The sequence below is a fragment of the Amblyomma maculatum genome, chromosome 7 (genome assembly GCF_055883805.1).
Source record: "Amblyomma maculatum isolate TAMU_Amacu chromosome 7, ASM5588380v1, whole genome shotgun sequence".
Taxonomy (NCBI): Eukaryota; Metazoa; Arthropoda; class Arachnida; order Ixodida; family Ixodidae; genus Amblyomma; species Amblyomma maculatum.
In genome coordinates, this window is record NC_139350.1 from 51,595,176 (window position 1) to 51,619,640 (window position 24,465).

Genomic DNA, 24,465 nt, shown 5'->3' on the forward strand with positions numbered 1-24,465 from the left:
AGGTGTCTGGATTATTATAGTCGTAAAAAATTTGATTTCTTGAGAAATGCTGGAATTTGTAAAAGAATGAGCAAAACTGTGTTCTAAAATCAGTCCTGAATGAAATGGGATGTAATAAGTATATAAAATAGAGGGTTAGAGGTTTAAAATACTATAGTTGGTGTAAAAAGTTGGCTTTCTTAAGAAACGTTAAAACTTGTGAAAAATGAACAAGTGCATGTTCTCCTAAAAGCAGTGCTGGGTGGAATGGGCAAAATATTTTTTTCTCACGTCTTCGAGTTTTGTAGTACATGCTATTAAAATGTGATTTACAGTGAGCTCCTCATCACAGAATTCACATAATGGTTAATCATTTTTTGTTAGTAAAAAATTGTGTGTTAGATGTGTGTACCCTATTCGTAGACGACATAAGACTAATTCGATGAAATGTTACTGGTGCTGACACGATTTCCATTCTCCTAATATTGGTTTAATAGACTGCAGCTTATTGTTTCTTTCATTTCTCCAAGCAGCCTGCCACTTAGCTTTTAGTTTGCCGTGGACTAATTTCATATAATCTCTATGTGGCACATTCACTTGTTTTATTTTCATTGTGATAGCTCGTGCTGCGCATGCATCTACTCTCTCATTATTCCTAATCCCAATATGGCTGGAGACCCAGCAGAATTTTATAGAATGGTTTTGTGCCGTGACTATTATACTACATTGTGTATAATGTTTCCTATGAGGGGGCTCAATAGCATTTCTAGAGGTTAATGCAGTGAGCAAACTTAACGAATCTGTGTAGATAATGCTATTTTTTATTTTTTCATTCTTTATCTTCTCCACTGCGACACAAACTGCATAACATACGACTGTGAAAACTGATGCGCATTGAGGAAGTCGAATTGATTCCTCTGTTTGATTCCGCACTATCGCACTTCCGATGCAATCTTTGGTTTTTGAGCCATCTGTATAAAATGCAGTGTGGTTCCTATATTTTTCCTCTAGCGCCAGGTATTCTTGTAATATCAGTTCGTGTCGTGTGTGTGTTTTCTGAAATTGTGTTCGTGTCAGGTCGCAAACATCAGGGATGGTGTACCATGGTGGTAGTGGTTCCCACTTTGGGGCAATAGTTGACATTTCATTCATTATGTCTAGGTCATGGCATCTTTCTTCAAGCCGTAGGAGTGGTGATGGCAATAAGAGAACGCTCGTCTTTGTCATCACGGTAGCCTACAATGAGCGTGCAATCGAACTAAAAATGAATCATGAACACTGCCAGCCGCGGCTAGCTCACTGCAGCTGCAAGAAAAGCAAGGGGCGGGGGCATAATTTTGCGGAGAATTTCGTTTCACTTGCTTTTTTCCCACGAGTTTCATTTTGCGGTCCTTAGCCACGGAAGCTGAATGCTATTTGCACGTCCATGCATTGTTCGCGGCATGAGCATGACTTGCAGATGCGTCACAGTACGTCATACAATGGCATGGACATGACAAAAGCATGACTGGCCGAGATATTCTAACTGCAGGGGTGGAAGTAGGCTTGCGCATTTTGGAGCAGCTTTGGAGCAACAAAACGAGAGTTTTGGAGTATTTGAGTTATGTTTTGGAGCACCTTTCTAAGGTAAAACGCTTTTGATAATTGACATTTTCTTTTTCTGAAATGCAAAATCTCCAATCTGATTCCTCTTTATGCAAGTTCAATGCCTTTCCAACTTCACACTCATCTCTGACGAGACAAACGGCCAAAGAATGAAAAGGCTGACCTTAGCAACAACTTGGAACAGACTAGCAGCAAACGGGATGCTTGCTGGTGTCCTTAATAACTGAACACCTAGTCTCACCTAATTGTTCACCTATTTTGACTTGATGGATTCAAATGTCGAATCTACCACTTTGATGCGCTTGAGCAGCGATACTAATTTGGAGTTCAGATGAATGGTCATGACATTTCCGCTCCTTATCGTGTGCATATGCCCCTATATATTTATTTAGAATACAACTCAGAGCCCCTAGATATGGGGTACTACATGATCCTTTTTGATCCTATGTCTGGGATTATCTGATAAATTCTTGAACACTGGTTATTTTGTCTGCCAAAAAGGCGCCTTCAGACCACAATAATGTGCCTTGACAAGCTTGGCGCCAGTGCCGCTCCCGTACTTTTTGCCTACCGTTGGATCACAGACGACTGCAGCGCCACCTTGATCGCCTTGTTTGTATGTAAACATGGAGGAGATCTACAGGCGTGGAACCGGCTCTAGACTTTGGAGCAGCTTTTAGACAGACAGCATTGAAGAATATACCATCCTTCAGCTTTATTTCACTGCCTCCTGCCAATAGTTCATCATTCTTTGCTTGAGCAATGCTCGGGCTCATTTTTAATATCTTGGCAGTAGGCCATATGCCTTTCCAACACTCTTGAGAAGCTTCCTAGTGATTGACAGCTTCAAGTATGATTTTGTCTGACGTAGGCCTGACGTGCTTTTCATGGACAAAGGGGCTTGATGTTGAAGTACTGGCTTGTTTTCATAGTAAAAGCATTACAAAGACGTGTATTTTTTGCAGCTGGACAAGTTTCCTAACAGCTCGCAGTAGTTTACGCTATCTGCTTCATTTGCTACTCTCGCTACTCTCTCTACTGGCAATTCAAAAGGCTGGAAGGAGGTGCTATGTCACATGCATAACGGATTTTTTTTGCAATTAACTATCTCCAATCACCTGTGGCTCATACCAAATTTACTTGTGAACAAATATTTATTATGCTCCATGCTTCCTTGCCTTACAAAAATTTCATTTCTACTAAGCCCAGTGCAAGATACGTTAATATCTTTGCCCTTGGTGCTGTGACACTGTTCCCGTGTTCTGCTAAATTTGACGGCAGAACATCAAGGCAGCCTGGAGCAGTTTTGGAGTAATATTGCATTTTGGAGCAGGATGGAGCAGGGAAAGCAGTTTGGAGCAGAATGGAGCAATTGGAGCACCGCTTCCAGCCCTGTAACTGGAGTGTCATAATGTAGAGCTTAGCACTCTGGCACGACTTGCTTCTACGGGGCACTACAGTGCATGCAGTCACTGCCTTGAGAGCGATTGCATGCTTCCTGGCAGCGCGCACGCTGCTGCGTCAGCACCAATCAGCGCTCGCACTGGCAGCCGCGCCCTCATATCAGGTCATGCTAGCGTGAGCACATAGGCGGTGCACGGAAGCTGCTCACAGTAGCAGATCGCACTATGCTATAACTCTCTCTTATCGACATATAGATGAAATATGAGGAGTAGCGAAGTTTGTGATTGTTAAAGCTATTATTTCGCAGAAAAGTAATTTTTTTCTTTTTAAGTTCGCGATAAGGTGTGAAACTATATCCCCCGTTCCCAAAGCTGCGCCACGCGCCACCTGCATTGCGTGTGTGCATCTCCAGCGGCAGAAATGGACACTTCCATCAAGGCGCTGTGCAGGGAGGAAGAGCTCATTTCGGACTTGAATTGCTCCCATTGGAAATCGGAAGCATAGCGAATTCTCACAACACTTTCTACCGCCCTGTCGGAGCTGTCTACGAAGAAAAACAAGAAAACAAGGGGAGGTGGTGGCCTTCGAAAAGCCCATGTGCGATAGATACGTAGGAAGCGTGTGCTCTGCCACCAACCAGAGCGCCAAGGAAGTGTCCGCTTTCAACAAGCTTCGAAATTCAAAGCGCCGCAGCGCTTTCTGCCGTCTTGCCGGGAATGCACACTTGACAGCACAACGCGGGAGGCCGCCGGTCGCTGATGAGAGGATGCGCAACGCCGTATTGTACAACACGTGCAATGCCAGTCTGTTTTTATCGTGAGTTTAGTTCCATTTAAATAGGACTGCAACTAATTTTCCCTCCTATAAGGACAAATTCCCTGAGTTTTCCAAGAGTTTTTCCAGATTATTCAAATTCCCTGAGAGCCCTTGTTTTCCCAGTTGGTAGACATCCTGCTCAGTGCATGCCTATCACAAACGAAGTCAGAGTCACTCTCGGAAGCAAATACTAGATCAATAACACTGATGTCAGACCCGCTCCGAGCAACAGCTTTTTCTTGGGACATCGCTGCCACCAGCATTCTCCATGCGTGGCTCCATTTTGAAATTATTGATGTCAGGGATGTTTATGTACAGCTACGACTCTCTAGTGTTGAAGTTCGCAATTTCTTTGGCAATGACTAACTTGTCTTTGGCAGTCTACTCGTCATTGGTGATGTGTACTGAAGCCAGTGTCCATGATGAGAACAGCTCAGGGTTGGCAGTTAAAGGATTAAATGGCTTCATTCTAAACAATCGCCAGTTCTCCCAAAGGCTACAGTCCTCTCCACAAAGTTAAGGTCTCCAAACATCAACTCAAGCTGAAACCTCAAACTGAGGTCTCAGTAACCATGCAGAACCCTGCAGAAGTGCCACAGCCACTTACTCCACAAGCAGCCGGAGAAGATAACCTCGTCCTCCAACTGCCCGCTGTGCATCGTCCTTTCCGTCTAAAACAAGAGAGAGTAATAGCGCATATGTTATTGCATTTTGTAGTCTTGGCATGGGTACACATTTTTTGTTTCAATGACTAGTTGCAACTCTGCTATCTAGTATTTTGCAGATGCAGCATAAAGCACTCTCGCAATACCATTAGATGCTCATGAATGGTTGCCGACTCAAATATCTTTTACAACGTCCAAGCCAATCTTGCAAAAAAAAAAATGAAACAGTCAACTATACCAAGTATTCAGAGCCTGTCACACCACCTTAAAAAGTGGCGAAAATGCACATGACCAAGTTGTTTCATTCAACATCAGCAAAAACAAGATCCTTGTGCAAGACAATTTATCAGTGATCCCAGATAAGATTGTTCAAGTGATAGCTGACTGATCCCTATAAGGAAAGATATGGTTTTCAAGAAACAATTTTTTACGCTTTATTATTTATATGAAATTGTGGGGAACATTGAAAAAAAATTGGCTACTCTCTCGAAATTTAGTAGCTATATCTCAAGATCTTTTTCTATTGCTTATACTTTCCTAAACCTTGTGAAAAACCTAGATTTTAAAAAAAACTAACATTGATACTTAAACTCCGACTTTAGGGGTATGCCACAATAGCATTAATGGCTTCCTTCTGCTACTCCCGCGCAGATCCCCGCTCATGTACATGCACTTTGCTACTCACTTGACCACTAATAACTAATATCTCTGACCTTGTAATTTCACCCACTCATTAACAAACAATAGTAAGGTACCACATTATGTGCAAGACCAGCCAACGTGGATATAAAGCTCGCTTTAACCAAGCCGTAAGAACATGCCTGCATGGCCTAGGAGCAGCATGTCAGACTTGGGATTCAAGGATCCCCAAAGTCTCAATTCCCTTTTGTGGTTCATCTCCACTCTCTATTAAAAAAAGCTGCCCGAGTGGTTAAATTCTGCCATCTCGATGATATCCAATCCTGTGGTCTCATGACATTAAACAAGCTGCCGACCTGGTAGTGCCCAGCCATGTCACCTGCCAACTACCACTTGCCAGAAGCATGTTGGCGATTTTTTGTTGAAAGCAGCAACAACGTCGATGCTGGATTTCCTGTGGAATGGGGACCTTTAACGCTCTCTCAAGTTAAAGTTCGGCAGAAGGCTGGTACAAAATGTATGTACTGCGTTCATACAGGCCTGCTACAGGTAAAGCCATGCTTTTTTTTTTTGCAAAGCACAAATTTTTAGTTTTTGGTTTTTGGTGGAATGCAATGTCAGTTCACCTCTGTAGAATGAGAAAAATTTCATGCAAGAAATTTATAACGGACAAATTTAAAAACAACGCCTCTTGAACTGCAGGGCAGTCCAAAATGGTCCTAGGAGTGCAGAAAAACAAATGGTCAAACTAGACAAGACAGTCGTGAATATATCCACTCCCCAGGATGAGCATCTAGAGGAGCATACGCCCAGATAGCCCCACTGCATTCCTGCAGTGGGGTGATCCCCCAGGAAGGCCAGTAAAGGCATGTGGCAGCTGAAGTATGACCCGTAATCAATGCTGGCCACATCGACATGTCATGCAGAGATGTAGTCAAAGCAAGTGGCCATCCTGGTGGTACTTGGAGAGGTTCCTTTACAACCATGATGCCCAGGAGATTGTACGCGACCCTTGGTAACCACTGTGACTGCTTAGTATCAACGATTAAGCCCCTGCAAATGACGAAAATGGTATATGAAGTCCATGGAATGGATGGCGTCACTTTACTGTAATATGACGCCACTGAAACTTTGGTTGTGCTTCCAACACAGCGATGTCAGTATCAATCATGCAAATGAGCATTAATGCACTCTTTGCAATCAAATAAAAAAATATATTTCAAACATTTATTGTGTTTTTATAAGACGCCGAGCAGGTGTCATCTCAAATTTTGCCGTTTCAACCCCTTTACTAACTAGGACACAAGTAAAGCCTGAAAACATTCAGTGAAGTCATCCAGCTATTCACTGCAAGGAACATGACTGCAAACAATTTTTTCGATATCTCTTCCACCACTGGCCAGAACAGCCAGAATTAAAGGACTAGAGGAAATTCAGCAGCATCAAAGTTTGCTGGATTAAAGGACAAAAGCACTAGCTGTTAGTTCATTGTCACATAAAGGACTCACCCTGTCACATAAAGGACTCGAGACTTCATCCTTCACCATCCAATTTATGATATAGTGACTACACTACATCATGCACTAACTTCTGCACAAAACTCACATAGAAATTTTGGTGGCAATATGTTTCCAGGAGCCAACTTGTATTCATTTAAATCTTTGGTGCCACTATGAGAACTTGTGAGAATTAAAAGTGGGCACAAATATGCGGCTGCCAGCCAATGTCCATTGACTTCTAATGTCTCATTTAGTGGGCAATGCTCCAACAAGAGGCAGCATAAACTTTAATAAATGTTTATACTCCCTGGGACCCTGAAGACCGCCCAGGACAAAACTTGGCATTCGAAGTGCCTCTTTCTGTCAAGTATATAATTTTTCGGCTTGTCACAAATTTGCAACACTGATATCTATGCCACTTTGTATCTGGCAAAAACATTGTAATGAAAGTCATTTCACTGCAGAATTGCCTCATTCCTCTGGACAAATCCATAGCACCAGCTGTTAAAAGGTCCATGCGACAGTTTTCAAGACTGGTATACAATACTTGCATTATGCAGGTTAATGGCTACTGAAGATCCATGCTGCATACAAATCCTCAAAAACCAGCCGATAGCATATACTATAGTTTTTGTCATTCCCACTCCCACACCCCGTCACAACATTTGAAGCCAGTCTCTTGCAAAGATCCTGCCTCTCAACTTCATAATGTACATATGACATCTTCAGAGTCATGCCATCACTGGCTCACCAAAAAGAAAACAACAAAGCAGGCATAGATGAATGAGGAACCAGTGTGTATGGCGGGTTGCAGACTGTGCTCCTTTGCAGTCACTATCTCCCCTAATGACCTGTCATATGAAAGTGACGCAGGCAGAGGCTTTTTTTCTAGTTCATTTAAGGGGCCACAGTCCACCCTCCGGTTGAAAATATTTTCCCCGAGACCGTGAAGGTTTGCCCCCAGAACGCAAAGCACAAACATATTTCAAAGAGTAATTAGTAGCGCAGTTACAACCACCGTAATCAAACAATTTTGCAGTGTACCTTTCCTTCAGTTCCCTCTTGAAGGTTTTTCCCTCTCCTGCCTGGCCATCTAGCCTCCGCAAGCCAAATTCAACTTCCTCCTCAGTGTTTCGAGAAAGATGTGCGTAAATCATGACCCAGACTTTTGAGATTTTTTTTTTTTGCTTCCTTTTTGCTATCTCGTGCATTTTAGGCCGAGCCTCCAAGGTGTAGGCAATGTTTTGTTCGAAAGCAGAAAAGGTAGTTACCCTCCCCCTCAGGCTCTTCCTGGCATTTCTTACAAAATCAGGCAGGTGCCCCGTACACCTGTCCCTCTCTATGTGTGTACATGTACGTTCATGCGTGTGTACATCTGCACACCTGCCTTTTCTCTGCGTTTGCGGTCACGCGAGTGTACAACCGGCACAGCACACTGAACACTCGGAAGAATGCATGGACAAGGGAAAGAAACTAAAATCTTCTTTTTGTGTGATTGTATGGTTGTGCGAAAACAAAAGGCACGACAGAAAAGCGCATAGCAAGCAAGTGACCATTAGAGGTCTACGCCAACCCTTCACCCCTCTGTCAGAGAGACAGACCAGAGGATGCCATCCAGGCTAGCACATCACGGAAGGGCCAGCGTAAAGAACGAGGTTGACTTTCCAAAGGGAAGCGTGAGAGAGCTTTGATTTGTGTTTTTGCTAATTACCGACGCGTGCATCACTGTAGTATTATGCAGTGACTATCTCTGATTCCTGATCAAAGCATTGGGCTTGTTTAAAATGCCATACACTGGACAATGGCCCTTTAAGCCTCACTATACTCACTCACATATTTACTCTCTCCTCTATTGTAGTATCGTAACAGTGGGAAAGTCTACAGTAAGCCCCGCCAGGGTGGTGCAGTGGTAAGACGCCCGACCACTGTCCGGAATACCCGGGTTCGAACCCGACCTCAGCGGCTGTGTTTTGATGGAGGCGAAACGAAGAGGCGCCCGTGTGCTGTGCGATATCAGCGCACGTTTAAGATCCCCAGGTGGTCGAAATTACTCCGTAGCCCTCCACTACGGCTCCTCTTTCTCTCTTTCCACTTTCACTCCCACCTTCCTCCCTTCCCTAACGGCGCGGTTGAGGTGCCCACAGAAACCAAGTGAGACAGTTACCGCGCGTTTCCCTTCCTATAAATCAATCAATCAAAGCCTACAGTAAAAAATTACAGAATTGCACTCAGCTTCACATAAAAGCTTGATGACAAAAGCATTTCCGCCTCCTTTTCTTCTACCTCTAACTGCGCATTTGTGCGCTTATAATTCCATTTCTTTCTTTTATTTGGTTTCATTAGTGGCAACATCAGCATCTCAGGGCTCCTCTCCTCGACATGCGAAACTGGACTTACATGTGGTCCTATGGGGCTTTTTATAGGAACGAGGCCTAACTAGCTGAACAGGGAAATTCCGAATAGGAAAATTATGTCACTGCAGGAACCTATTGCGACGTCTGGTGGACGCGCAATCTCACAATTTTCACCATAAGCCTAGGAAGGCTTTCACTTTAAAAAAAAGAAAGGAGTTAACTGCCAAAGCTAGTAGGCTGAAGCTTTCGGGAGTGGAAGGGATCCCAGCCTGTGATATCTAATTTACAGCCAGAGCCATTGCGTGAAACCAACCTTGTGATCCTGGACTTTGCGGAAGCCTAGTTAGTTGAATTTGGCAAGCGCACAAAGGTGCACCCATCGATGGATGCTCTAGAGGTTGCTAAGCACCCTCCAAGCCTAAACAGTGCCCAGAAGTCCCCCCGACCTACTGTGACCCCCACTGAAAAGCTGGGTGCATTGCCCACCCACCCACCACCTTTTTCCAAAAGTGCCACCACCATCGACCATGTGCACCCATGTCCATCTGCGACAGCTAAGCTGCTTGGACCAATATCAAATTCTACCCATGCACACAAGCCACAACTGAAGGGGGCAGGCCTTGGACTGCCATCTCAGACAATGTTCCTGCTAAGAACATAATGTAGTAATGAAGAGTAGGAAGCCTCAACGCTAAGCAGCAGCTGCTGCCTCTGTGACAAAAGTGAAACTAATGGCTCTCAGAGAGTCTTCTAAGTAATCCGTATCCTCGCCTCTTTCAAGTTTCCTCTCACTCACTACAGTGTAAGAGTTGAAGAGGGAAAAGGCGTAGGGTTGTTTTTAGTCATATCACTGGTTTAACACACGTAGGACCACAGACACCAATGAAAGCGACCCCATGCTTATTCCCTCAACTCGGGCATCCAAAAACATTTTGCAGGAGGATGATGGACAATTTAATACGTTCTTGTACATGTTACAGAAAATAAGTAACCAATTACGACTTCAATGACTACATCTGAAATACAACTGATTACAGTTGCCAATTAAAGCCCCAGAAAATAACTGGACAACTACAAAACATTAGTTGATTATTGTTGTGCCACTGTTCTGTCAACTTCACTAGCATAACACAAACTCAGACTGCACTAAACTTGTGCGGCTCGCTCTAAATTTTTTTACACAGAAACTTTCAACAGCATTTGTTTTTCAACTTTATCAACACTGATTTTGCAAAATTTCCTCATGAAGACATCCACTGGTACACTAACATTCTTTCAACGTAAGCACTTGAGTAAGGCACTGTTATACTGATGAAGCCCTTGTGTACCTGCCCGTAGTTCTGCAAGACTTCGATAATCCACTGCCTATAGATGTGAACACCCGCAAACTCTAGAGGCGTGTTACAATATCCAGCAACTACAGTACTCTCCAGCCTCATTATGTGCAGCTTGGGACAATCAGCAGTGAAATAAATCCTGCAATATGCACTCGATATGCCTGAGAATAGTCTCCCACAGGTTGATGACATCACCCCTAATAGAGAGGCTATGCACCTGATATTTACCGACTCAAATGCTTTTATTTGTAAATTTTTTATTCTTGACACTGACTTCCTCATATTCAACATTAAATGCTTTGCTAACTACATATGCACCTTAATAAACTCAAATGTGAAATCTACAGCTTTGATGTGCCCAAGCACCCCCACTAGTCTGGAGCTCACATCAGTGAGCTGGACATTTCCAATCCCTATCTTGTGCATATCAGTTTTGATCATAGGCATGATCTAAAAACTTCCTGGGCACTGACGGTGGTGCCTTAATGAAGGACAGACCGCACTGAAGCGCAGCCTTTTCCTCCTTCAGCCTCTCTACTTTACTCCCTTCTGCCTCCTGATGTTTTTGCTAGAGTGATGCTGGGGCACCCTCAATTTCAACATGCTGGCAATAGACCCTGTATGGCTTCCCAGCCCCTTTAGAAGTTTTCTAGTGAGTGGCACCTTCAGTGTATCACCTCCATAAAGCTTCAAGTATAATTTTGTCTGACGTAGGATTGATACACTTTTTATTGACAACGTGGCTCGACGGCAAAGTACCTGCTTGTCATCATCATCATCAGCCTGACTATACCCACTGCAGAGCGAAGGCCTCTCCCATATTTCTCCAATTAACCTGATTCTTTGCTAGCTGCATCCACTTGACCCCTGCGAACTTCTTAACCTCATCCACTCCCTTAACTTTCTGCCGCCCCCTGCTAGGCTTTCCTTCCCTTGGAATCCAGTTTATGACCCTAAGCGACCATCGGTTATCCTCTCGTTGCACTACGTGTCCTGCCCATGCCCATTTCTTCTTCTTGATTTCCACTAGAGTGTCAGAAACTTGAGTTATTTCTCTGACCCAATCTGCACGCTTCCCATCTCTTAATGTTACCCCTACAATTTTTCGTTCCACAGCCCTCTGCGTTGTCCTCAACTTAAGTAGAACCTTCTTGGTTAGCCTCCACGGTTCAGCCCCATAGGTGAGTACAGGCAAGATGCAACTGCTGTATACTTTCCTCTTGAGCGATACTGGTAAGCTGCTAGTCATAATCTGCGAGTGCTTGCCAAATGCGCTCCATCCTAATCTTGTTCTTCTTGTTATTTCCTTTGCATGGTCCAGATCTGCGGTTACTACCTGTCCTAAGTAGACATATTCGCCTACTACTTCCAGTGCTTCGCTACCTAACGTAAACTGCTGTTTCTTCCCGAGGCTGTTGAACATTACCTTAGTCTTATGCATATTGATTTTCAAGCCTACCTTTCTACTTTTCCTGTCTAGGTCATCAATCATTATTTGCAGTTCATCCCCCGAGTTACTTAGCAAGGCAATGTCATCAGCAAATCGTATCCTCCATCTACCCTTATCCCTAACTACTCCCATTTCAAGTCTCTGAATACTTCCTCTATGCAAGCTGTGAATAGTACTGGGGAGATCGTGTCTCCTTGCCTAACATTTTTCTTTATGGGAATTTTGTTACTTTCTTTATGCAGAACTATGGTTGCTGTGCAGCCACTATATATATCTTCCAGCACTTTCACGTACGGCTCGTCTACCCCTAATTTTGCAATGGCTGCACCAGCACCGAGGTTTCTACTGAGTCAAATGCTTTTTCATAATCAATGAATGCTATGTATAAAGGCTCGTTATATTTTGAGCATTTTTCTATCACCTGGTTGATGGTACAGATACAATCGATAGTTGAGTACCCTTTCCGAAAACCTGCTTGATCCTCTGCTTGGTTGCAGTCTAAAGTTGTCCCGATTCTATTGTCTAAAGTTGTCCCGATTCTATTAGCAATCATCTTGGTAAATACCTTGTATGTAACTGATAGTAAGCTGATTGGTCTGTAATTTTTCAAGTCCTTAGCATCCCCTTTCTTATGAATTAAGATAATGCTTGCATTCTTCCATGGTTCCGGTACCGTCGATGACACCAGGCACTGTGTATACAGGGTGGCCAGTTTTTCTAGCATGATATCCCCCCGTCCTTCAAATCTATAATTACCTGATCCTCTCCGGCTGCTTTCCCCCTTTTCATAGTTTCTAATGCTATCCTAACTTCATCCTTCGTCACTGGCGAAACGTCTGACTGCCTTTCCCTACCACCAATCTCATTACTGTCCTGACTTCTTTGGCTGCTGTAGAGATCAGTATAGGACTCCTCAGCTACTTTGACTATCTTGTCCATATTCGTGATGACATTGCCCTCCTTGTCCCTTAGCGCATACATCTGATTTTTGCCCATGCCCAATTTCATCATCGCTTTAAGGCTTCCCCCATTTTTTATAGCATGCTCAATTTTCTCCATTTTATACTTCCTTATATTGGCCACTTTGCACTTATTGATTAGCTTTGATATCTCTGCCAATCAAATGGTGCTATATGTCATGTGCCACATTTCTGTGCAATTCCTTCCAATCGTTTGTCGCTCGTTTTAAATTTGCTTGTGAGCAAACATTTAAGTTCTATGCTTCTCTAGTTTATGGAAACATTGCTGCATAACGAAATATTATTCCGAAGCAACATGTGCCTGGATGGCGTGGACCTTTTGCTCGTCGTCCTGGCTCACCTACGCTCTACTGTTATAGCTTGACTCTATGATGCCCCTACAGCAGGGCACCTGGGAGCAGAGGTGGGCAAATGCCCTCATTTTGGCCTTTCCTCCCTCGCCCTCAATTTCAAATCGGCAGCCATCCCTCACCCTCACCCTCACATAAAAAAGTTTCTTCGCCCTCCCTCGCCCTTATCCTCACTTGCAAAATATTGCTGGTCCTCACTCACCCTCACCCTCATCTCATTTGCCCTCCCTCACCCTCAACCTCATTCCCAGCAGTTTTTATATTTGTTATTTTTCATTATTTTCGATCTATGGCAATATTACAGTGAGTCAAAGTAAGCGCAAACTATTCTTCTCTGCGTCTGTTTTCGGCAGTGTCAAGCCGCGTTGATCATTTAGCAATCCGAATTTCTCGAGCTAACAATGGACTTAAATGACGGGGCTGCGTTCATGCTGTAGCATATCACTGGCAAGAGCCGTCTGGTACTTAATTGTTCCGATCGACAGTTGCTGAGATTAAGATATGCACTGCACATGGAAATCACAGGTTGTGAAAAGTGCGAAGAACAATTCTGGCAGTGCCCTAAGCATACCAATCAAAGGCGAAACTTCGAGGAGGTAGAAAAATAACCACTGCCATAATTTACCGGGCAAATATGCCCACGGGTTCACACTTCATGTGTTTGAAGGAGATAGAGTGATGAAATGCGTTTACACCGCGCATGAGGAAGGAGGAAGTTCTAACTTCTAACCAGCCGCAGACGGAAGGCATGAGGCGTATACGGCATATTAGACAACAGAACAATGTAATCTAATTTAAGTAACAGAGAAATGCTATCACACAGAAGCGTAAATTTCGAGGGAGTCAGGGGTTCATGAACCTCGATCGCTTCGCAGGGGGGAGGGGGGGGGGGGGAGGATGGAGGGACATAGCATGCGAGCCCGGGGCCGTGCTCGACAATTTCAGTCATGTACAGTAGTGTCATTTGGTAAACGCCGCGTAAAAATGCGATTGTTAAGATACGGCGTCGCAGGTACCACCGATGATGTGCCCCGATCGCATCCCGCCTTCCCCCAAGAATAAACCGAAAACGCAAAGTGAAACACGTAACTCTGTTGCGCTTCTGGTGTTCACGAACGCCGCCTAAGTGTTGCGTAAAATCGTTTTTGTTTTGTTTTGTTTTTTTCACTTTTTATTAAAGTTATACGAGAACAGGACGAGACAGCGCCTAACTACAGCAGTACGATGTGCAAAGTGAACAGGCCAGAATTTCATGCATAAGGTTTGATTATGCTTCCTGAATAGTGTGCTTAAATCTAGGATTACTTATGAAAGAAGCAGTGCTTATAGAACGGGAACAGAAGAGCAACACATATGCGCCAACTAGCCGGAATCAGCACTCTGCATCAGTTCGTCTAAGTTCATACCTCCTGGCTCATCTGCTTCATTCCGGACAGAACCCGCATATGCAAAAGCCGGAAAACGGATTGTCTGCACTGTGAAGGCAAGAGCGGCAAAATAATGAAACTCACCTGGAACCTGCATGACGTTGTACACATCTTTCACTTGGACCGCAAATTTCCCAATAATATCCGAGGACACTGCCACAATTCAAACTTATTCGCGCACATAGTACAAGGACGTCCTTGAGCATATAGAATTTGCAACAGCGCACCAAAGTGTTGTTTCAACAAGCGTCAGCAACTTGAGTGGTCCAATCGAAAGGACACAGCAACACAAACTGAAGGGCTTCCCCAGCCGTTCCTGCCGCTCGCTGTTTCTTTCTTTTTTTTTTTTTTTTAGGGGGGATGGGGGGGAGAGAGATTGGGCTGAAGAAAGACCCTTTCTTTGGACAGAGAGAGCGGGAAAGGAACGCACGGTGGTGGGCGCGTGTGTATCCTTCCGAGAGCAATGCTGCCACGTCCATTCATGTCTCCACCCGGTGCCTCAGGGAGATCTGATAATACCAGCCACAGCCGCCTCTTTAGCCCAGCCGTGGGCTAGCGTGCGTGGTCTGCCCACCGCTCGGATATTTTTTTTTTTTTTTTGAACAGCTTTCCTAATGACAGCTGCCTTCGCTGTGGGGGGAGTCTAGAGCCTGTCGTCGGCGCATTGCCACCGGGTGCAAAGTCAGGCGCACACTGATTGTTTTGTGCGTTATCTGTCGCCCTCCAAGCGCTCTTCAAACGAAGAGCCGCCAACCAAAGCTCTCGGGCGTGCAGGCTGAGGTGCGCCCCGGCTAACAATGTTCCGGCTTACAGCCTTGTAGAACACTGTAAGCCCGCCGAATGTAACGTCTTCCTGCGGCCTAGTACGAGTAGTGGCGTTCGTTGCTTCGTTTTTAGTTGGCTTAGCAACACACACATGGTGCATGCGTGTGTTTGGCACAAGACAGAAAAAGTAGCAGACATCTCGCTGATCATTCCACTGCTTCACATGAGAAGCGATCAACTGCTTGCACAACAACACGGGAAATCCGCGGAAGAGAGGAGGCCTCTTTCCTTCCACAGAAATGGCTAAGCACAATCAGGTGTACAAAAATCAGTGCGGTCATAGTTTCAACCTGCCAGCTGGAGATCCTAGGACATGCCATGACTACGCGGAATCGGGTTTACTTTTATCTCAGCTGTCTGCTTTATTAATATTGAGTCAGTCTTAGAGTGAATGTGGGGCGCTGAAGCTAAGGTAATGCTGCGCATTCGAGAGCAGGTATCACGCAAACCCTCGAAGAGTCTTCCTCTTCTTCAGACCTGGCAGACGTTTTAACAGTATGCGAGACAGGTGCTCTCTGGCGCGACTCTAGCCTTAGCGGCATGCATAAAGGTATTTCATCTCAGCTGGTCATCTTTATGTTAAGAAAATGTAGGGACACTTATTAAAACGTTCTCATAAAGTCCGAAGCTACAATTACAGCCCGTTTTAATCAAACCCAACAAATGTGCCTGCGTGGCTTTGGGGCAGCGGGCCTTACTCGAGGTTTAAGCGTCCTGGAGGGCTGGACTTCGACGTCACCCTCTCATCTCATAGGTCAAAAACACTCAGTACGGACCTCTCTAACCGAATGTAAATCTATGTTTTGTAGCTTTCCTCGAATCTAAACCCTGCTTTGCGTCAGTTAAAAGTTCCAGTTCAGCGGTTGCCTTATTCGGCAGCATTGAACCTACATCACTTTTTCGCTTTATATCGTGACATACCAAGCACAGGAAACCATGCTTTGGATAAGAAGCTGTTGAAAGCCGACATAAACGTGGTCTACCCCTACAGTGAAGCTGATCTTGGCAAATTAAGTAATGGCAAAATAAAAACGTGGCACGTTGCCGTACGTACGACTCCTTAAGTTATCGGAGGCTTCTTGCTAACACAAGTGGTGAATTCCATCTTAATGTAGTATGCTTCGTATACTTTTCTGCTCAGTTTGAATGCAAACTTCTTCAAGATTGTCGTTTCACGGAAAGAGGCGCACGCCTTTGGAACAGAACCACGACACTGACGACATAGACGGCCAGGTCCCCACCACCCCGCCAGTGCGTCTGCTCATGCGTGGAGCTCTGAAGTGGGGCGTTTCTGCAACATCCAATTTGTTCTGTGTAGTTTCTGACACGGGACATCGGTATATGGTAAACGTCGGCAATCTCCCTCGGGATGAACCTGTCTAAGTGTTTGATACTGCATCCTTAGCTGCTTGTGCTTTCCTTGCACCATACTGCACGAGCCAGCCGGTTTTTCGGGTGCAGTGATGACTACCAGGACGTCACCTTTCTGAGCCACGTTTTTTAAGCGGTGGGACATTTGATAGTAATATGGAATGACAACGGATCTTGTACCTTGCGCTTTTTCAGAGAAGCGGTGCTGCTCTACATCCCTAGCATCCCTGGCAAGGTTCTTTAAAACAGAGGTGACCACCTCAAAGGGAAATCCTGCACTGGTCAGTGTTTGCAACCAGACATCCACGCTATACATGTCATTTCATGTAGGCATGGCTTTGTAAAGAGCGGCATGCAGGTAGTTTTTAGCAATGCTCTTCTTAGGAACCTTGGAACGAGCTAACTGGTGGCTTAAAATACCTTCTTTTTTTATAGCGAGGCTGATACCTCCAGCACGCTTTGATTTTGCAAACAGAAACACATCTATCTAAGAACTGCAAGCACCCTTGCGCGCCCAACCCGAAAGCGCATTCGGCAAAGAATTAAACCCGGTTCAGCATTGTCATACCCCCCTCATGCGTGAGTCTGTGACAACATACAGCCTTACGATCGTCGGGCATTTCCATGCATTAAACTTATTCTGAATACAGAACAGATGCTAAAAGCAAATAATATTAAAGAACCTTACTCCAGTACAGGACTTCAACAGGTTAACACGAAATGAGAACACTTTGGATACTGGAAATGAAACAACTCTTTCGTGAAATTGTGTTCAATGCTCACACGCTGTAGTTATTCCTTTCAAATCGATGTTATGTTAAAACCCATCTGAAGAAAACTGTCTTAAGAAAATAAAAAATGTAAAACTTAATGCTATAGAAATTGCAGAAAAAACAATGCGCTGTCCGCTGGCGCTCTTGTGCGACACGTTGCCAATGATAGATTGACCTGCGAACACGCGATAGCGTTTGAATCAACTGTCTCGCTTCGCGTCAGGTTGATTTAAACTGAGCGTGGAGGGAATCGTGCGTCTGTAAGTGTGAGTGAGCTGGTGTCGGTAAAACGCGACTGAACTGCCTCCGCTTATCCAGCGTTGGAGCTACAGGAGACCGTGTTGTCGGTTTCGAATTTCGTGTAACAGATGGGTAACGGAAAATTTGTGCTGTTATCGAGGGTGTGTCTATCAGTATCAGGTATCAATATAGAGACTGCCAATGCCACGCTCCAGTATGGTAATTACGAGCCGCACATATAAATGCACGATTTGACAATTTTGCTAATTTATAACAAAGCGAAAAACGGTAAAAGAAATGAGAAAATACTTGTTTCTACAAACACATGACAAAGATTGCAACTGATATTGAACTGCGGTTTATTTTATTGCAGCTATTATCAGCACAAATTCACTGCTGTTCATTTTCCTTTGGTTTTGCTGCGAATTGTAATTTACACAACTTATGAAAGCTTTATGTAAAACCACAGTCAAGTAACACTGTCAAGAAACACTTCTCATGCGTTGGCTACTCATGCAAGCTATCCGGACGGGAAAAAATAAAAAGAAAAACATGTGGCAGGGTCCCAGCAGATAAGATCACCCCACCTCGCTCTTTTGTGTTCGTTTCTCTGCGCGTCCCCTCTATTTTGGACGCGCTTTTTTTTTCTGAGCGTGTTTTTCCCAAATGGCAAGAACGTTAGCAGTTAGAAACGGTTGTCCTGTGTACTTTGCCGGTCCCGTCGTGTTCTGTGAGGCTGGAAGCAGCGACATCGCTCTCGGTGACTCCCTGCAGCTTCCTAGGGTCGTTTTTAGACTTTTCTTCACCACGAGTGCCGGGGCAATTTTGTGGCTTTCGTTCCTGCTTCCTCTATAGCTGCAGCGCCCGTGTCCCGTTCCATTACATCTGTTTTCTATACAACACATGCATAGTGGAGGAGAACGTGTGTTGTCACTCTTGCCTTTCGGGTTGCCGCGTTTTTTCGTACTGCAGAAACTATGCCTTTCGTTGAACATTTGCCCTCGCCCCTCAAACTCTGTATCTTTCCCTCCCTCACCCTCCCCTCACCGCCTCTGCCCTCCCTCACCCTCGTCCTCACAAATTTTTCAGCGCCGATCCTCCCTCGCCCTCACCTCACCGAGTCAGATCCTCACGAGGTGAGGGTGAGGACGCCCTCATGAGGGTTCACCCTCGTGAGGATGCCCATGTCTGCCTGGGAGTGTCACGTATGTATGACAATGTTCGATGGCGATTCTTCTGGCCTAGTCTTTATTGCCGCTGTGAGCTTTGATTGGTGGTTTTTGGGGTTTAACGCCCCAAAGCGACTCAGGCTATGAGAGACGTGCTTGTGAGCTTTTTCAGTGCTAGAAGACACACTACCTTCATCCTGCTGAGCCCCTGTAAGAAATCGCCATTCCGACTGAGCTGTTTTATCATCTTGGTCTTGACCTGTTTGGGCCTTTTCCTACATCAACTTTTGAAAACAAATGGAGTGACATGGCAACCAATTACATCACCCTGTATGCTATAACAAGAGCTATCCTCACCAGATGCACCTCTTACGTTGCAAAATTTCCTCTATATGACATCTTGATTCATGGTAATCCCCGTCAATTTCTCCCCGATTGTGGCCACTGCTCTTTCTCAACTTGCTCACGACCTTCTCCGCTCATGCTCTACTTGTCACAAGTTCACAAAAGCCTACACATTCACAAACGGTCTTACAGAGCACCTTAATCGCACACTGAATGACATGCTGTCAATTATATTTCAGACAATCATCGTGGCTGGGACATCTCTTCACCTTTCACAACAATCACCTATCTCCTCCCGTCATGATACCACCGAATATCCTCCCTTCTTTATTTTTCGGCCACAACCCCTTACTCCACTCCTCTTCAATACTGCCTCTTGACGATTCCCCCTGCAGTTAGCGTCTCGTGCCATTGCTCACACTGATGCAGCCCGCCATATTGCTTGACTGGCTCAGCGTGTCCTAGCGCACTCAAAAGTAGTTATGACCCTCACCACCCTGACATCCGCTACCCTCCTGGCTCCCTCGTACTCTGGCTCCCGGCCCTATGTGTGGGCATGTGTGAGAAACTTCTGCCTTGCTACACGCGCCCTTACCATGTCTTGCAGCAACTCACCAAAGTGACCTACAAAATCACACCCCTACATCCCAAATTTCCTTACACACCGCACCCAGAAGGTGTGCATGTCGCCCATCATAAACCCTATCATTCGCGCTCACCTGTGTAGCACACACCAGGACACTACTTCTCCCACGGGGGTATTGCTACAGTATGCAGTCCAGAGACGACAAAGACACTATGCTGGTGTGGTGTGGGGAACGACGATGCTGAAGCTAGGTAAAGTTTGTAGTGTGTGTCCCTGACGGCGAACTGTCGCGGCTACATCTGCGAGTTTTCCCGTAACAATATTACGTGTATTAGGCTCAGTGTGAGATGCATTATAATTGCCACTGATAGGCTGCAATCGTTAGCAGCCCCTACAGCATGTACACACAAGTCACAGCATGCCACCGCCAGTGCGGTGGCATGTTGCAGCTTCACATCAACACTATAGGAGCCACCACAGTCGGAATGATGCTAGAGCACCGGCAGCTGGGGCTAAACACAGCTTACGCTGCATCTAATATTATTATAATATCCTAAACTGAAGAAGCCTGGGGCACAATAAATTAAGTACATTCTCAGGTTAATTTCGAAATGAGCTACATGCACATGTAAGGAATTAGTTGCGAAAACATTCTCTGTTCACGTGACATACACTTGCTCTCATCTATTTGAAATGCTGGTGGACACAGCGTCAGCAGGCAGTGTGCGCAACCACTTCTAACTACCATGGGTCATCAAGAGGCTTTTTGAAAGGGAGAAGTGCAAGCAACACGATGTGCCTGTGGTAAGAAGCTGTGCAACAGTACCGGCTACTAAGGATAACACGAGTTCTTGTACAGCTCCTATTACTACAGGTATTTTTCCCACTCCATATAATACCGTAACCGATAATGAAGCAGTCAGCTACCTTATACCCTTGTTGCACGGGCGTTTTCAATGGCAGTGCAGTTGGCAGTCAGTTGAACTGAACTGCATTTAGCGATCTTACATGGCAGCGCCAACTTCAGTTGAAATCTCGACTGCAGTTCAGTTCAACTGAGGTCGGCGGTCACAGTTGAACCAGTCAACTGACAAGACTGCTGTCCGCAGACACGCCGCACTGGTTGAATCGGCAGCATTTCCAACCACTATGTGACCTCGCATCACACGGACGGTTGTTGCCCTAGCTAACGTCTGCGACTTTAACTATTGAAATGAGTGTCAAAACACAAGCGCGCGAAGCGGCATAAAAAAAAAAACGATGATTAAGCAGCGAAGCCAGACTTGCCTCAAGTGGATCGACTTGGCGCTGTGTCGAGTTCAGTGGCATACGCGAAAGAAAAAACGAGCGTAAAAAGTGCAATTCAACAATATAAAGCGTGCAAATACTGCATAAAGTTATTTATAGGGAACCAAAGCTGGAGTTTGCTTCACGACGCCAGCGCTTGGTTTCTAGCAGAGCGGAGAGGAACTACAAAACCTACGCGCATCCGCGCCCGCGCTGAGCACGGCTGTCTGCGGAGTCTGCGCAGCCCGCTCGCTCGGGAGCGCGTGCAACAGGCAGCCGCACGTGCACGCTGAGCGGGAGAAGGAGAGTGAGGACGAGGGGGGATGGACGCGCGTCTGCGCGTTCAAAGCCGGCACTCTTTGCTAGTGGGGTTTCTTCATTTTTCTTTTTTCTGTGCCCCGGCGAAATAGAGGCTGGCTGGAAGCATGTTTTTTATCGGTGCTTTCAAAAGCGAGAAATTATTATTTGATCGTCGTGGGCATTGTTTTCATAGAGCGCTTGTTGGCAGGATCAGACATTAAAAAAAGAAAACATGAACGCGAATTCGCTACTTGAAGGCAGAGGCAAGCGACAGGTATTTTGAAGGACTTGAGGCAGCACCTCTTGATGTCTTTGTCCATGTTCAGAGATTGAAGGGTCCAGCCTTCTCATTGAGTACTGATACGTGTGTACACAGTGAAGAGTGCTCCGGGATCTGGTTGGGGAGCTTCCTTTCGATTTGGGAATGCTCACTTGAAAGGGGCCTATTCAACTCTTTGGGGACAGACGTTTTAGGCGATGCTGCTTTCGGCGCGTTTAGGACGCGTTCCCTACAAAGGCACAAAGCATGCCGCCTTACCCTTTGGTTCCTGCTGACAGCGGTCAGGGGGAGTTCGCTGCTGCGGCGCTGACATCCGAAATCAATGACCTATCTACCTTTAATGATGAGGGGTTTCTTAACGACCTAGGTCACCGACGAGAAGCCGAGGCATGCCATTTTTGCGGCAGTTTCCTCTCTCCACAAGACGAACAGCGAGGAAATGCCTGACGACTTTCCATGCAGGCGGGGACATCTCTCCACAGAAACCTTTGTATTCTTATCTCCACAGCTACGCTGTGCAATACCTAGTTCAGTTATCTCCTCTAGCGAATGCGCAGTTTTGAGCTCCCGAAGCAGAATCGCGTATGAGGATAGAACGATTGACCTATGTGTTTTTCCTTTATAAGCGCCAAGTGATGGCATTAATGGCGTATATCTGTTTCTTAAGGCAGACTTGGTTCAGCGATGGCTGCTGCGGCACCGCCAGTTACAAACAGAGGTGCGAGATACGAGCGGTACGAGATACCGAACAAAAAAAAGCCGACAACCATCCCGTTACCGTTTCCACACAAGTTCTGCGAAAAAGCGCGGTGTCACTTTTTCATTCCAGTTTTTTTTTTTCCCCCTTTGTTGGAGTGCGACGGCGGCCAGAACGCGGCCGGAGGAGAGAAACAACTGAGCGCGCGCGCGCAAACACGTGCTGGAAAGCAGCGCGGAGCAGACGACAACATGCTTTTCGATGTGGCGGGGAGCAGACGACGCAGCCGCGTTGCGCGCAAGTTTTGACGGGGTCTCCATGAAGGGCGCCGACGCACAGAGCGGCGCAGCGCCCCCTGGCCCAGGTTTTCTCCCATATAATTAAAAATAATCATTTTTTTTATCAAAATATCAAAACTGCATGCACGTGGCAGGATCATGTGATTCTTGGACACAACTGAGTTTCACTATATGTTCCGTGTAACTGCAGGTGACTGCCGTTCAGTTCAACATCAGCTGAAAAGCTGAACTGTAATTTGAACGGCAGTCGAAACTGCCCTTGTAACACAGGTATTACGCCAGTGACTGCTGCTTGAAGTCGCTACAATGGAACTTCTAGAGTGTTTTGCTATGCCTTAGTTGGGTGAATGTTTTTTGTATACTTCTTCTAAAAAATTTGTTAGCATGATTACAGTGAAAATGCGTACATGCAGTAGGTTCATGAGGTCTAGCCTGTTCTTTAGCACATACGTATAATTGCTGTTGCCATGATACTCACACACAAGCGTTTTTGTGCCTACACTGACGAGAGTGATAACTGTTCGAATAAAGCATGTCCTTCATGCAGGATGTTTTCTGTTCCTGCCAGGCCAGTATGTGGCTGCTTTCATGGGCACACTCCATGCCAAGGCAGGTTTTGCTAGTTTTGAGAATGGGTGGCTGAGCTGCTACAAGACAACCGATACACATGAGAGGTGGGTACATGCAAAGCGCTGGATGAGAGCAGCACATGATAAAAATTAGAGGGGTTCAACACTGATGAACCGAATTTAGAGCGAAAGCTTTAGCTGCAGGCGTTCTGTTGAAAGCAGAGTTCCAGGCAGAATCCACTTTTATGCCGTGGCATGTGATGCCGGCAGATGCTTTCCTGCTCTACTCGATCAGCTCTCTGCGGCAGCGCGTGCATTCGCAGTGCAGAAACAACCCTTCTCCTCTCCCCGCCGGCGCGCGCATCTGCTGGAATGCTGCTGCCCTTCTCCTCCTCCTTACAGCCCATACACAGTAGTGGCCTCTGCCCAGCTCCGTTAAACGCGCTGTACTAGCCTAGTGTAGCTTTCGCTACAAAAAGTACCAATAAATGAACCGTAGACAGCACAAGAGGTACGAGTACAGTAGGCGCTCCCAACGTGCACGCTCCCATAATACAGTATTTACTTGCATAATGCTTGCACTCGCGTAATGTTCGCACCCCCAACATTGGGCGTCAAAAATCAGATTTTCTTTTTTCTTCGCATAATCATCGCACCACCAATATTACCACCGCGAGAGTCGTCTGCTAGTAGTAACAAGCGCCATCTTTGGAGCACTACTGAACCTAGCTGGCCTCTTGCTCGGCTGCGATAGCGTGCTCGGGTAATCATCATCATCGGCTATGCTAGTCTTTTTTTTTTTACCCCCAAGATGCGTGTAGTCGTCGCCATTTTGTGAAGTGTCCGCATCTCGTCATTGTTCCTTCGTTCAGTCCGTGTTACTTGCTTTGTTTAGCCGTCTACCGTGTTCTTGGTGCCGCATCGCGGTGGGGCGGTACGCAAGTTATACAGCTACTTTTAGACTGAAAGCTTGCGAGTACGGGCTACAGCATAGCAACTGCACTGCCAGCAGGCACTTCGGCGTCAACGAGTTATGTGTAGTGCGCTACTAGAGAAAGCGATTGCAGTGTCGATACGGACTCGGATCAAGAGTAGGACTGCATGGTCTGCTGTGAGCATTATACCACAAAACGCGGGGAGTGATGATGAGGCTGCGTGGTGCAAATAAAGTGCTTTAGCAATCTGTGCTTTTGGCGACCCTGTACTTTTATAACAAGGG

The 24,465-nt window shown here is 45.7% G+C and overlaps 1 protein-coding gene across 2 annotated transcripts in view; it reads right to left on the reverse strand.

Moving 5' to 3' along the window:
* Nucleotides 1-24,465, reverse strand: part of LOC146183174 (uncharacterized) — a 124,251-nt gene that overhangs the window by 87,060 nt on the left and 12,726 nt on the right. For both annotated transcript variants that reach the window (XM_084608697.1, XM_084608696.1), the window contains exon 2: nt 4,412-4,475. In XM_084608697.1, coding sequence (XP_084464823.1) covers nt 4,412-4,475 — 64 coding nt within the window. The remainder of the gene's footprint in view (nt 1-4,411; nt 4,476-24,465) is intronic.